Source organism: Mirounga leonina, unplaced genomic scaffold (assembly GCF_011800145.1).
Source record: "Mirounga leonina isolate KUSES-001 unplaced genomic scaffold, KU_Mleo_1.0 Mir_101595, whole genome shotgun sequence".
NCBI classification, from domain to species: Eukaryota; Metazoa; Chordata; class Mammalia; order Carnivora; family Phocidae; genus Mirounga; species Mirounga leonina.
In genome coordinates, this window is record NW_023270158.1 from 5,255,182 (window position 1) to 5,267,551 (window position 12,370).

The window sequence follows — 12,370 nt, forward strand, 5'->3', positions numbered from 1 at the left end:
TTTTTAGTTTGATATAGTCCCACTTGTTTATTTTTTATTTTGTTGTTTGTGCAAAAATTATTCTTGCTAAAATCTTAAGCAACTCATATTTACACTCCACTTCTAGAAATTATCTTAAGGATGAATCAGAAATATAGACATAGGTTTATGCCCAAAGATGTTCATCACAGCTTTATAACATAAAAAAAAAAAAATTGGATTTAGGAGCGCCTGGATGGTGCAGTTGGCTAAGCCTCCGACTCTTGGTTTCGGCTCAGGTCATGATCTCAGGGTCATAAGATCGAGCCCCGCATCGGGTTCCATGCTCAGCATGGAGTCTGCTTGTGCTCTCTCTTTCTAAAATAAATACATAAATTTATAAAAACATAAAATTAAAAAGTTGGATTTAACCAAAAATACCCTTCTTCCTCTGTCCTCCCCACTCTCAAGGCTACATTGGGCACCTCTCCTTTGTAGTTCCAAAGTCCCTGGACTTCTCTCTGTGGTCATGTTCTCATACTGTGGAAGACTTGCCTGCTTATCTGCCTACATCCCCCAATTTGAGCTCCATGAGGACAGGGGCTACGTTGCATTCAGCACCTATCCTGCAGTCCGGCACATCGTAAGGACTTGACACATGTTCAACTTGCCCCAGCCAAATTCTCAGCTCACTCATATTGAGATTCAGACTAAGAAAGAGTCACGAAGCTTGAAGAGAAACTTAAGACATCTGTTTTACTTCTGGGGAATAACCATGGAAATGTTATTGATTTTTTCCTGGGCTTTCTGTTTGGTTTCAGGATGGCCTTTTTGGCTTGCTTATTTTTAAATGTGGTTTGTAAACCACTCTAAATTTTTTTTTTTTTTAGTTAATAGAAACTATAATGAAGTTTTGCATTTCCAGGGCACTCTCCCATCAAAGAGCTCAAAGCTTGACAACAAATTTTAGTTTCCTGGAGAACTAGTAACATTCTATAGGGGTGAGAGGGAAGGGAAGCATTCTAGACTTAAATGACAGTGCTGTATCTGCCTAATTTAATTAAACTTGTTGCCATTTAAAGAGCACCGCCCCATGAATCTGGTATTCCCAGGAATTCAACTCTCTTGTTTTTTCATTTTTTTCTTTTTCTATTTTTTTCCTCAGAAAATTCTAGCTACAGCCTACTAGGTGACCCTGTTCTATTGTTTGGTTGAAATATTTTATCACGGAGGGATGCCTGGGTGGCTCAGTCAGTTAAGCATCTGCCTTCAGCTCAGATCATGATCCCAGGATCCTGGCGTGGAGCCCAGTGTCAGGCTCCCTGTTCAGCGGGGAGTCTGCTTCTCCCTCTGCCTCGGTCCCCCCCCAACTCGAGCTCACGCTCTCTCTCAAACAAATAAAATCTTTTTTTTTAAAAAAATGAAATATTTTATCACCTATTGCTCTAACAAGAAAAAAGGAACAGTCTATTTTACTGTCAACTCTGAATTCACAAACATAATGACCACACAATGTCATTTATAGGAAAGGCTGCCCCCCCCAAGCCACTCCAATTTGGGATTGATTAAAAACACAGGAAATAAAACCACCTCTCTGGGACCTGCAACTATGTCATGGATTCTCGTTGGCTTCAGGGGCTGCCTTCTGCTCCACGTGTTGGGAATCAAGCCTCAGTGACTCTAGGGACAGAAGTAGGAATGACAGTTCCTGCTTATCACCTTAAGAGACATGACCCCCTCTCTGTCCTTACACTACTGACAAACATTTATTTCTGACCAGGAAAGAGTTTCTCTGCCTTGGCCATTGTGTTCCCTCATTAGACCTACTTCTGGGAATGGCATCTTCTTCCCCAGGCTTGGGTCGTAAGCACCAAGCCTTCCCTCTGTTGGACGCTGCAATCAGCCATGCTGAACACCTAGCACCCATGCACGTGTGGCTTTGTTACACTTCTCATTTGTATTAAACCAAAAAGAAAAGCTTTTCACCAAGCCCTCTTGGTGCTAAAACATCTTGACATTAATTTGTATGAAAATAGCTAGAGAACTAAAACCTAATCTAATACAGAAAAGAGACCCTGGTGACCTCAGGTTAGGATACAAAAGCCTTTGTGGGACCTGGGGATTATTTTTAATACAGACTGTGGCAACTGTGAGCAATAAATTACACACCCCGTGGTTTTCCCATCAAGGAGCTGGTTATGAAAGGAAATAAAACTCCACCATTAGTAACGAAAGGCACACACGTGATGATAGATACAGGCTGTCTTTATGGGAGGAAACAAATCATGTACTTGAGTATGCTGTCTAGAGGGCTATGGATGAATAAAAGTGGCTTTACACAATTATTCGAATAATGATAATTTAATGATTTTTACACTAAAAAACAACGTAGAACTAACTAGAATTTTCTGCCGAAATATGAATGTAAAATTGAATGATGTAAAAATGGAATTCACAGCCACAGATTTTAATGGGTTGTTTCTGTTCACTTGGGAAAGATAAGTGGGGTGAGGGGTACTATATTCCATGTCTTCCAAAGACATTTCTATAAGAGTAATCAAGTTGTGTAAAATGGAGAAAAATGGTTTGAATTCCAAGAAATCATTCCTCTTGGACCATGACAACTTTGAACAAAAATATTTTCACAAAATTTGATTTTAATCATCTTCTTTACAAAGCACAATACTTAAGACTTTTCTAAATACAATTTTAGAAAATGAAGCAAAAAAATAATCTCCATAGATCCTGGTCGAGTCCATGCTGAATGCAAAAGAATTTTTTCAAAAGTGATCCTTCCAAGCTTTTCAATATTCTTGACGGGTCCATTTTGTAAAGAGTAAAGATGGTGGCTGTTCGGGCAGTGGCTCGTCAGGTCCATAACGTAGAATCCTCTTGCCGGTCAGCGCAAGGGGCGGTAATGAAGCTAGATATGCCAACTCCTCCTTCTAGAACCACTTCTCCCTCTCCTTATACAAAGAAAGCCCATGGCTTCTACAAGGGGAAGATGACAGCCCTCTACATTCCAGGTTGCTAGTGCCCCACCAGGGTGCTCAACCTCTCGAGTGAATTATTAACAACCCTACTCTGTATACACATCGTATAAAACTGTATCATTAGGGATTTTCACGATGAGTAAATGAGAAATCCAAACGTCAAAGAATTCAATCCTCATTCTTATACTAGGCGGTGGGAAATCTCTCAAGGCTTTAAGTTTAACGTAGAAATGCTTAGAAGAGTCAAGGAGTTCAGGAATGTTTTATGCTGCCCTTGGAAACTTGCTGCTCCCGGCCCCAAGCACACTGTGAGCAAGGCTGCTGAAAAGGCAATACGTCCAGGCATGGGAATGCAGGATGGGAGGTTTCTTTCTTTACGTACTCCCTTCCCGTAATCTTGCTCCCCCATCCTGAAAGACCAGGGTGTCCGGGCTCTGTAAGTACAGTACTCGGGAGGAAGTAGCAGGCTCAAGCAACAAGGATGAGCACGTAGGCAAGACGAAGGTGGGGAAGGGAGAGAGGAAGAAAGAGACATTTATTTGTAATACTTGGGATAATCAATACCATGTGGTGATTTCTTTTTTGCATTACTCCTCCCGTGTTATCAACTCTCATTCTTTGTGGTTGTGCAAATCCATTAATATTTAGTACTTTCACTCTAAAACTCAGGATATAGACAAAGCAGCTTTTGAGAAACATGTAAAACATCTTCCGGGACCCTGAAGGGACCACCCCCCACCCCCCCAAACAATCTTGCAGTACAGTATGCCCCCTTATCTTCAGCTAAGGATGAGGAAACAGTTACATAGTCTAAGGCTGAGCTGTTCATTTGCTACAGAGATAGAGCGGATGGGCAAACACCAGTTTCTTTGGGGCGGAAAAAGCAATTCCATAAATGCAAGAAAGATCCAATGGCTACACTTCAACAAGACTGTCTCCCCGCCCCGCCCCCCCCCCCCCCCCCGCCCATTCTCTTGGACCTGAGGAAGGGGTTACAAGAGAACAAGGCAAATGACATTATGTGAATACAGTTTGAACAAGCGCACACACGGATAACCCAGTGCAGGAAATAACACAACTTCCCCCCCTTGTTTTCATTGCATTTTACGTTTATTTATTTTTGCTTTCATAATGCATATTCTGTTCACGCAAAAGGTGCAAAGGACAGGAAGCAGGGGTTTAACTTGGCTGATGAAAAATCAAGCAGGGGTGACATTTCTAGTTCCATGAACAACCTACAACTAGGAGAACTTAAACGTCACAGCGGGTACCACCGAGCGCGCCCAACTTCACAGCTGTCTCCTCTTGGGACCTTTGGCTAGGTGAGAGAAGCTTTGAAGACAGTGGCCTCTAGTGGACTTTGAGAAGTGGCTTTAAGAAAAAAAGGTGGGTTTTTTTTGTTGTTGTTTTGTTTTGTTTTGTTTTTTGAATCATGGTAGCTGCATCACAAAAGCTCCAATCAAGAGGGTGGTAAAAAGAAGGCACAGATCATTGCAAATACCAGGTTTTCTCTTTCTCTTTTTTGTAAATATACCATCATATATAAGCTAAAATTTATCTTACGGTGGCGGGGTTGGCTGGCAGGAGAAGGGACGGGTCGGACCTAAAATTGCATATGTAATAGAATCCTAGAAGGGACACAAAGCGAGGCAGCTTTCTGCCTGAAGCAAAAGAATGGGACGCTCGCTCTGGACTAGGTGTAATACAGACACTGGGAGAATCTGTGACAAAACACGATTAAAAAATCATAAAATTATAAAGCTTGTAAACGAATAATCTGAAATTACATTTTATTAATGGAAAATATCATCAAAATAGTACCACTATGGACTAAACTGCCTGAGTTTTCGTTTCGCATGAGATCTCATAGTAAAAAAGCCTTTAGCACAATCTGCTCTAAGTCACAACCAGTGCCATGCCCAGGATTATACCATGGGGAAAAGTGTCCTCTTGGATGGACTTTGTGTTATGCTATCAAGACTTCTGTGCTAATCTTTCAAACAGGGACACGCGGAGGCAAACCTTTAATCTTTTGGCACAAGGTTATTTTGGCTGGGGCGGAAAATTTGAGTCTTGGACTCAGGATGAATAATGTGACATTTCATTTATCAAGTATTCATTTTGATTGAAGAGTTTTCTTTATGTCATTAACTTCCATCTATAAAGGAAAAACAAGAGCCGAACAAAATCATAATGAGTTCGCTGGTTTGGGAGAAGCTGAAAGATAATCAACCTGGTCGAATGAAAGAAAATAATCAACTTCACACTTTTCAAGGTGGAATGGGTGAAGTGATGTCTGAACGACGAGCAGACGAGGCCAGAAGTGACAGAAACCTAAAGAACGGGCACGCAGACGCTAGGAAATGGTGGGTGTGTGCCTTCTCAGGCTCCCAGTAACCAAAATTTGTCAGAAGCAGCAAGAATTCCAGGGTCCCGGCCAGGGGGCAGAGCGGGCTGTCCCAATGTGCTGGACCACCTAGCGGTGTTGGAAGGCAGCTCTGGTCGGGCCCAAGCGGGTGTCTATCAGCACCCCCAAAGTGATGAGAGGCGGTTACCTATCCTTTCTTTAAGCAGCATGGGTCTCAGGCACCACCAAGGACACCAGCTAGACGAAAGCTCAAAGTCTGCCTTCAGCCTTTTGCAACTCCTGCATATTCTCTGCCATTTGGTAACGGCTGAGTTGGCTCAGGGGATGGTGGGGGACAGGGCTCTGATGCCCTGGCAGGACTGACATGGCTCTCGGTGAGAAGTAAAGAGATGAAAAGCAAGTGCCGAGTGTGGACAGCTGTGGTCCTTGGAGTTCCAATGACAGAAGCCAGCAGGCAATGGGGTCCCCCCAGCACCATGCCCTCTGGCAGTTACCATAGTGTGGCCTTTGGAAATTGGAGGGAACTGTCCACAGAGGAGATGTTTCAGATAAATTCCAAATGAGAAACCCAACTGGGGGCACATTGACTCATGCCTCCCTTCCCCAAGACTTCCTGGATGGCAGGAGAGGATGTGAAGTGAGCCTACACAGTTCTAAGAAAATGGCCACAGGAAGCGCATCTGAATCTGCAGAGAAGTAACAATCATCTACTTTCAAGATGAAGCCCTGAGACGGCCCCCACCCGTGACTGAGCCTCTCTCGAGGCAGCAGGACCCCGAGGGACCCACCTGCAACCGAAGCCGGATTTTCTTCTCTTCATCCAACTCGGACAGTAACTGCTTAATCTCTCGTCTGAAAAGCAAATGGCCATGAAATTAAACAAAAGCTCAGACTTCTGCAATAAGAGATAAGAAGCCTCTAACCACTACAAAATCCATCTGAGCCGTTTACAACAAACACGCGGACACAACATCATGTTCTTTCTTTGCACTGCTACTGCTTGGCATTTACTGCAGACAGAATGGCTCGCTATTATTTCTGGGTCCCCCAAATACGTGGCCATCAAACAGGAGGTCTGGAATGACCTTTGAGATCCATTAGTCCAAGCTTCTCCTAAAAGGAGAAGATAGGGAAAGTGAGGCCAGAGAGGTGGCCTGACTTGCCCAGTGGCTAGACTCCAGGTATCCCGGCTCAGATTCTGTCGCCTTCCCTCTCCGCTGGCCCTTTGTTATAGAATCACTGGTCTTTAAATGTATTTACATAATGATTTTCACTGCAGATGTTTTTGTCACCCCACGTATGTTCTACCTTCACAGAGTTTTAAATTAACAAAAGGTTGCTGGTATGTTTTCACGGATTCCCACAAAATCTTACAAAGAGTAACATCTGAAATCTTGGAGTTAAAATGGCTGAACTAACTATATGGTAATCAGGTCACAGAGAAAGTAGACATGAGTTAGGACACGCAGTCTAATGCCCTTTACAACATTAAATAATGAAGTGGAACGAAGTTAATCATCTTGCAAACTCAGGACTCTCTGCTTAGGATGACACTGCAACCATCACCACTCTAGTCAGAGAACTGTGTTGTATTTTAGGGTAGCAGATGCTCCATTTTACATGTACATTTTTACAAACTGGATTGGAAAATCAAAAAACAAGGACTGCAGAGACACTATACTAACTAAGGTATCAGTTATATTGCATTCGCTCACTTCAGACGAGCCCCGTGATGGTCCCTGTACGTGGCTCAGTGTCCCGGCCCGGCTGCCAACACACCGGGTTCTCGGACACGAACGGGTTGTGATTCGTTACTGTATGTACTCAAGCCCACGCCACGCACCTCTATGTCAGCAGGCTCTACTTAGAGCTCGGGAGAGAAGTAGCTGAGATCCTAAGCAGATAGCATGATTCCAGAAAGACTAGGGCAGGCGGAGGCTTGAGTGCAGCAGGTCGGAGGAGTCAGTTGGGGAAGCCCAGGGCAAAGAAAGCCACTAAGTCTTGAACTGGCAAAAAAGGGCCTAAGCCTGTGAGGAGGAAGGAAGATGAGGGGATTGCTGGAGAAGAGCCAGGGCAGGAGCATGGAGGTGAGGAGCAGCACGTGTGGGGAGGAGGGGAGTCAGGAGAGACTTCCCCTGAAGACTGAGAGGGAAGGGACACTTAGAGCTAGGGACCTAGGGCCGGAGGTTTTAGGGACCCAGTGGCCCCGGGCAGGGCGGCTGTGAGAGGCAGGCATGGGACAGGGGCTTCTCTGACATGTCGATTCAAGAAGACATGGGCTGGGGAGGGACAGTTGTGGGCAACTATGCCCGGGCTTCACAGTGGGCAGGAGCTCGGGGTGGAGAGGCCCCAAAGCCTGGTGTGTCTTCATTCTGAGGCAAGCACGGACCATTTCTGATGTTCCCGGTCCCTCTCAGAGGATCCAAAGGGCTGAAGCCCTGGATCCAGGCTGGTCTGACCCAATGATGGTCCTCTTCAGAAGGCCGAGAACCAGCGCTCCGGGATGTCCTGGGACCATGGGATCACTGTCTAGGCAGGAGACACATGCCACCTGGATATGGATGGGGCCTGTGGTTCCCCAAACCTATAACCCACAGAACCAGAGAAGAGCTGGGGACTTTCAGGAGTGAAAGGCAGCCTGGCTGGCCCTGAGAGAGCCTCTCTAGCTCCATCCTGCTGATTCTGCATACTTATTTGATGGGCACCTCCCAGGTGGGGGGTTAGGCCAGGGGACCCCAATTTCATACGGCACCTCCCAGCTGGAGTGGAGCAGAACCTGAACAGAGCCACAGTGCTCAAATTGAGTTCCTCATAACCCTTGTCCTAGGGTGCTCTAGAAAAAAGGTATGTTTCAGAAAAATAGCGTACATTATCCTCTCCATCTTCCCGATGTACAGCGAAGGCTCTCTGAGCTGTCCTTTAGATAAGAAATCAACTATGTTTAACCCAATACTCCCCAAAGTATCTGGCCACAAGACATACCAGGGCCCTCTAGCCCCGTGCAGGGCGGCAGGTGCCCATCGCCCACCACTGCCCTGGGACCTCCCCACCCAGGAGGCCAGGCGCCAGGGCTGCTCCATGTGCCCGGGACCCTCCCCGTACTGTTCCGTCTGCTGCACGGCTCTGCTCTTGGTGATCCTAGATCGTTTTCCAAAATCCTACTCAGGAAACACCTCTATAGATCCCTCCCCTGCCCAATTCCTCCAAGAAAGAGCTAACTGTTCCCTAAACTCTGAGCCTCAGTTTACTCAGATAAGAACTTCCTGACTTCTAACCATTTTACTGTTTTTGTCACCGCATACAGTATCCTGGGTAATATTTATGTGTGCTCTTTATTTTTGCTTACAGGTCTTTCTCCTCATCTAAGTGCTCCTTGAGGACCGGGGATGTGGAGAGCGTGTGTAGGCATGCATGGAGAGAGCCCCGAGTCTCATGGAGAGAACATCTTGCTGAGTGTAAAGTCTTGGGTTTAAAGATTCCCTATATCTCTGTCATCCATTTCAGCCCCTAAATGCAAGCCAATTACTTCATCAGACAGCTAACTGAAGAAATTGCGATTTTTCTGGTGCTAGAGGAAAAGCTGGCTGTCGGGCCTATGAGGAAGTGGTAGATGCACATACTGTCTTTTATGGGGATTTAAAGATCTTTCTTTTTAGCAGCCTGCTGAGTGCATTAGTCCTGGTAAGTGACTCTACTGTACGCCCCGTGGCCAGCCTGTGCCCTCCCCGTATGCAGCAGATCTGGTTACACAAGGAGCTGAGTGAAATGAAGCCTCTCAGGTTCAAACCCACCTCACCCCTGCTGCCACCACCCTGGGGAAGCGGGCCACCCACTCGGGCAGGCAGGAGACCCAGGCTTGCAGAATGAGGCCCTGGCCCAGCAGAGAGCAACTTGGGAGGTGGACGAAGGAGGGGCCCCAGACACTCACTTCTGCTGGTCCTTCATGGTCTCGATGATGCTCCTCAGCTCGCGGACCTGCGTCCTTAGTTCCTCCACGGCCGCCTGGCTGCTGGCCGCGGACTCCATCTTTGGTTTTCCTTCCGAGCCAAATAGAGACGGGGAGTTGGCTCTGTGTCCGGCTGTTCCCAAAGCGGATGACAGCGGGGAGGCTGTTGCCGAGGACAGAGGGGCTGGCCCACCACCACCACCACCTGCAGCCATGGTCCCTGGCTTGGGCGGCAGGGATGCTTTGTTGTCGGACACCTGTGATGAGGGAAGGCAGAGAGGATTCAGGCCAGGGGTCCGTGTTCCCATCCATATCCCCGCACCCGCCTCGTGAAACACACTCGTCACTCACCCCTTCACCCACAAGCCCCCGAGGGCCTACTTGGCACAGACATCCCCCTTCAAGAGCCTCCCCCTACGTGTCTTAAATTCGACCGCCCATCTGGACGGGTAGTTCCTAACTGGTTTGACGTACAAGTCCAGAGGCCCACGTGCTTGCTAGGCTCTGCAAACTCTGAAGTGAGCAAAACATTTTCCTAGCTCCCAAGAGCTTAGAACACAGTAAGGTGCAGACAGACTAGCCGACACACTGCAGATGGGGGGCGGGGGCGGGGGAGTCTGCACACAGGGAGGTCAGCACAGAGAGCCACGGAAGTACACAACAGGGACCAACCAGCCCAGAGGGAAGGCGTCAGGGAGCTGCTGACCGTCCCATCCTGGAGGAGGAGGACTAGGAGGCAGCCAGAAGAGGAAGGGTGATCAGAGAGAAAGGTTCTAGGAGGGAGGGAATGGGCTCGGCAAAGGCATGAGGCACATTCATGGCAAGTGGTCACTCAGCAGCTAGGACGGCACGGGCGGAGGGGTGCAGGCTGGGGAGGTGAAGCAGGCTTGTGGAAAGGGGTAAAAACATCCTGCATGAAGCTAACGATGACTCTGGCTGCAGAAGGGCCTAAAGGTGGGCAGGCCTGGAGGCCAAGGGAATTACTGGGAGGTTCTCCTACAACGAAAGCTAGGAATGGTGGGTGCTTGACAGACGGTGGCCAAGGGAATAGAACAAAGACAGCTCCGAGAGATGCGGCGAAGGCAGGCTCAGCCGAGCGAGAGATGCAGTGCCTGGCCTCAGGGAGCAGACCCCCCACAGGAGGATGTGGTTCTGGATGGGCTGCAGGGCCACGGGCGGGGATGGAAGAAGCAGGCATGGAGCTTATACCTTTCATGGCGGGAGGAACAGCCCGAAGGCCCAGAAAACAATTTCACTTTTGACACACTGAGTTTCAGGAGCCCGAGGTATAGCCAAGGAGACACGTCCAGGGGGCAGAGCCAAGGAATGAAAAAGTGAGCTGGGCCAGAGAAAGCACCTGAGGAAGCGGCGCCATGGGGGAGAAGAACACAGAATCAGGGGAGAAGAGTCCCAGTGATGGGACCTGGGGACTCGCTGAATTGAAGGTGGGAAGAGAAGGGAGAGACACTGGGGACTGGGACAGAGCGCTGAGTGAGGAGATGAAGCAAGGCCAGAAGAGGGGCATGGGTTATAGAAGTCCCCTGAGGGGTTTCCAGAAGGAAAAAAAGGGTCAGATAAGTGGGTCAAGGGCGCTGGGAGGAAAACAGGGCTTGGGGGGCATTTGGTGCAACAAGGGAGACTGAGGTCTGATCACAGCAGGTCAGCACCTGAATAGGAGGAGAGGGGCGTGGCCTGCAAGTTTAGAACTCTCTTTCGGGAAACCTGGCTAAAAATGGAAGTTGGGAGAAAGAGAAAGCGTTCACGGAGAAGCCTCAGGAGGAGACAGAATCATCCAAGGGTTCTGCTTGCTTCAAAGATGGGGGAGATGCTGAGCTGGATGATATCCTAAGGGAAAGACCAATGCAGGGCCAAGCTGGAGACAGAGACAGGTGGGGGAGGCCTGATGGAGCAGTGTCCTGCCCCAGGAGGAGGCTGAGAGGGCACAGGAAGTGGGACAGTCACGGGGCGGGAGGGAAGAGGGGCATGGGGCCGCCCAGGGGAGGAGGCGGCAGCAAGGGAAGGTGAGATCCTGAGACCTAGGGCAGGTGAGGAAGAGGGCAAGCAGCAGACAGGACGCTGGGAGGCGAGGGGCTGAGCGATGGGGAAGTTGAGGCTGGTGGCGAAGCTGGGCAACGCAGCTGGGACTCGTCCAGCAGCAGGTGCCCAGGGCAAGAGCCAAGAAGGGGCTGGCTGGCATGGTGAGGAGGGAGAGTGTGGATTCCGGCTGTGCTAGAGGGAGGGACTGGGCAGAGTGAGCCAGAAGCAGATGGGCCATCATTCCCAGCCTCTCTGCCCGCCTCTTCTCTGCCAAGTTACCATTGAGGAAAAGTGCTTTCTGCTGCCAAGGACAGCGACCCGCCATCCTGTGCTTATTGCTGTAGGAGTTGTAGTAAGAGGGAAGAGGGACCGACATTTATGGAGCGCCGGTCACGTGCCGGACGTCGGCTAGATGACTGAAACGGGGCTCGGCTGGCATACCCTTTTGACAGAGCAGCAAACTGAGGCTTAGAAACACGGTCGAGAAGTTCCCCAAGCCTCGCAGCGAATAGCTGGCAGGCCTGGGCTTCATTCCCCTCCCCTGCCGGAGCCCTGTACCGTGACGGTGGCTGCCTGAGTGCGACGATTCACACTCTCCTGTCATTACTTTCTTTGTGTCTTTCCTATCCTGGGGTTCATACTTTTCCCCACTTCCCACTCTGCATCCTCCCGTGCCTCTTCCAACCTACCAGCGTCCTCACAGACTGACTTCCAGGCAACTCTTCCATCAATGCCCCTTTCAGCATTTCCTACATAACCCTCTCTCCCAGTCCACTGCAGCTGACAGGGACTTCTGCAAGCCCTCACAGAGTATCGGCCACTATACACCCTGACCACATTAGTTCAGGTGGAATTTATAGAAGCAATAAGCAACATGACAACTCCCAGGAAGGGCAATGGGCTAACGGGACAGAACTTTGAGAACCTGAAACCTGAAGAGCCACTGCCCACCAGTAGATGTCGCTACAGAGACACCCCACGGCAGGGCGAGCGCAACTATAGTATACGTATGGTCATCAGAAAGAGCGGGGCTAAATCCAATTTCTGCAAATGGAACCCTTTCATAAA

The 12,370-nt window shown here is 48.7% G+C and overlaps 1 protein-coding gene across 5 annotated transcripts in view; it reads right to left on the minus strand.

The window, feature by feature from the left end:
* Positions 1–4,358: 4,358 nt before the first annotated feature.
* The window catches only part of SH3KBP1 (SH3 domain containing kinase binding protein 1), a 335,649-nt gene continuing 327,637 nt past the window's right edge, over positions 4,359–12,370 (minus strand). For all 5 annotated transcript variants that reach the window (XM_035000518.1, XM_035000513.1, XM_035000502.1 and 2 more), the window contains 3 exons: positions 9,248–9,522; positions 6,108–6,171; positions 4,359–5,109 (listed from right to left, as the gene is read on the minus strand). In XM_035000518.1, coding sequence (XP_034856409.1) covers positions 5,068–5,109; positions 6,108–6,171; positions 9,248–9,522 — 381 coding nt within the window. In that variant the 3' untranslated portion in view covers positions 4,359–5,067. The remainder of the gene's footprint in view (positions 5,110–6,107; positions 6,172–9,247; positions 9,523–12,370) is intronic.